Here is a 209-nt window from a genome sequence, read left to right on the forward strand (position 1 = left end):
CATATTGGTGGAGGTGGCCGAGGTCACCCGCGTCAACGCCGTCAAGGTGCTGGCCTGCGGGGTGGCCAAAGTCAACTGGAGCAAAGGGCCCCAGCAGTGCAGGCAGGAGATGGAGTATTTGCGCTTCGAGGATGTCCTCACCCTGGAGGAGCAGCCCACTGGTGAGGATGTGGGGCTGGGAGGGGGGAGGGGGGGGGGGGGCAAAGGCT

At 65.6% G+C, this 209-nt stretch overlaps 1 protein-coding gene across 1 annotated transcript in view; it reads left to right on the forward strand.

Moving 5' to 3' along the window:
* Positions 1–4: 4 nt before the first annotated feature.
* Positions 5–209, forward strand: part of TXNIP (thioredoxin interacting protein) — a gene marked incomplete at its 5' end in the record, with an annotated part of 2551 nt that continues 2346 nt past the window's right edge. Inside the window, one exon of the mRNA XM_010019672.1 lies at positions 5–161. Within this exon, the coding sequence (XP_010017974.1) occupies positions 5–161 (157 nt within the window). The remainder of the gene's footprint in view (positions 162–209) is intronic.

This window comes from Nestor notabilis, unplaced genomic scaffold (assembly GCF_000696875.1).
Source record: "Nestor notabilis isolate BGI_N333 unplaced genomic scaffold, ASM69687v1 scaffold24688, whole genome shotgun sequence".
Lineage (NCBI taxonomy): Eukaryota > Metazoa > Chordata > Aves > Psittaciformes > Psittacidae > Nestor > Nestor notabilis.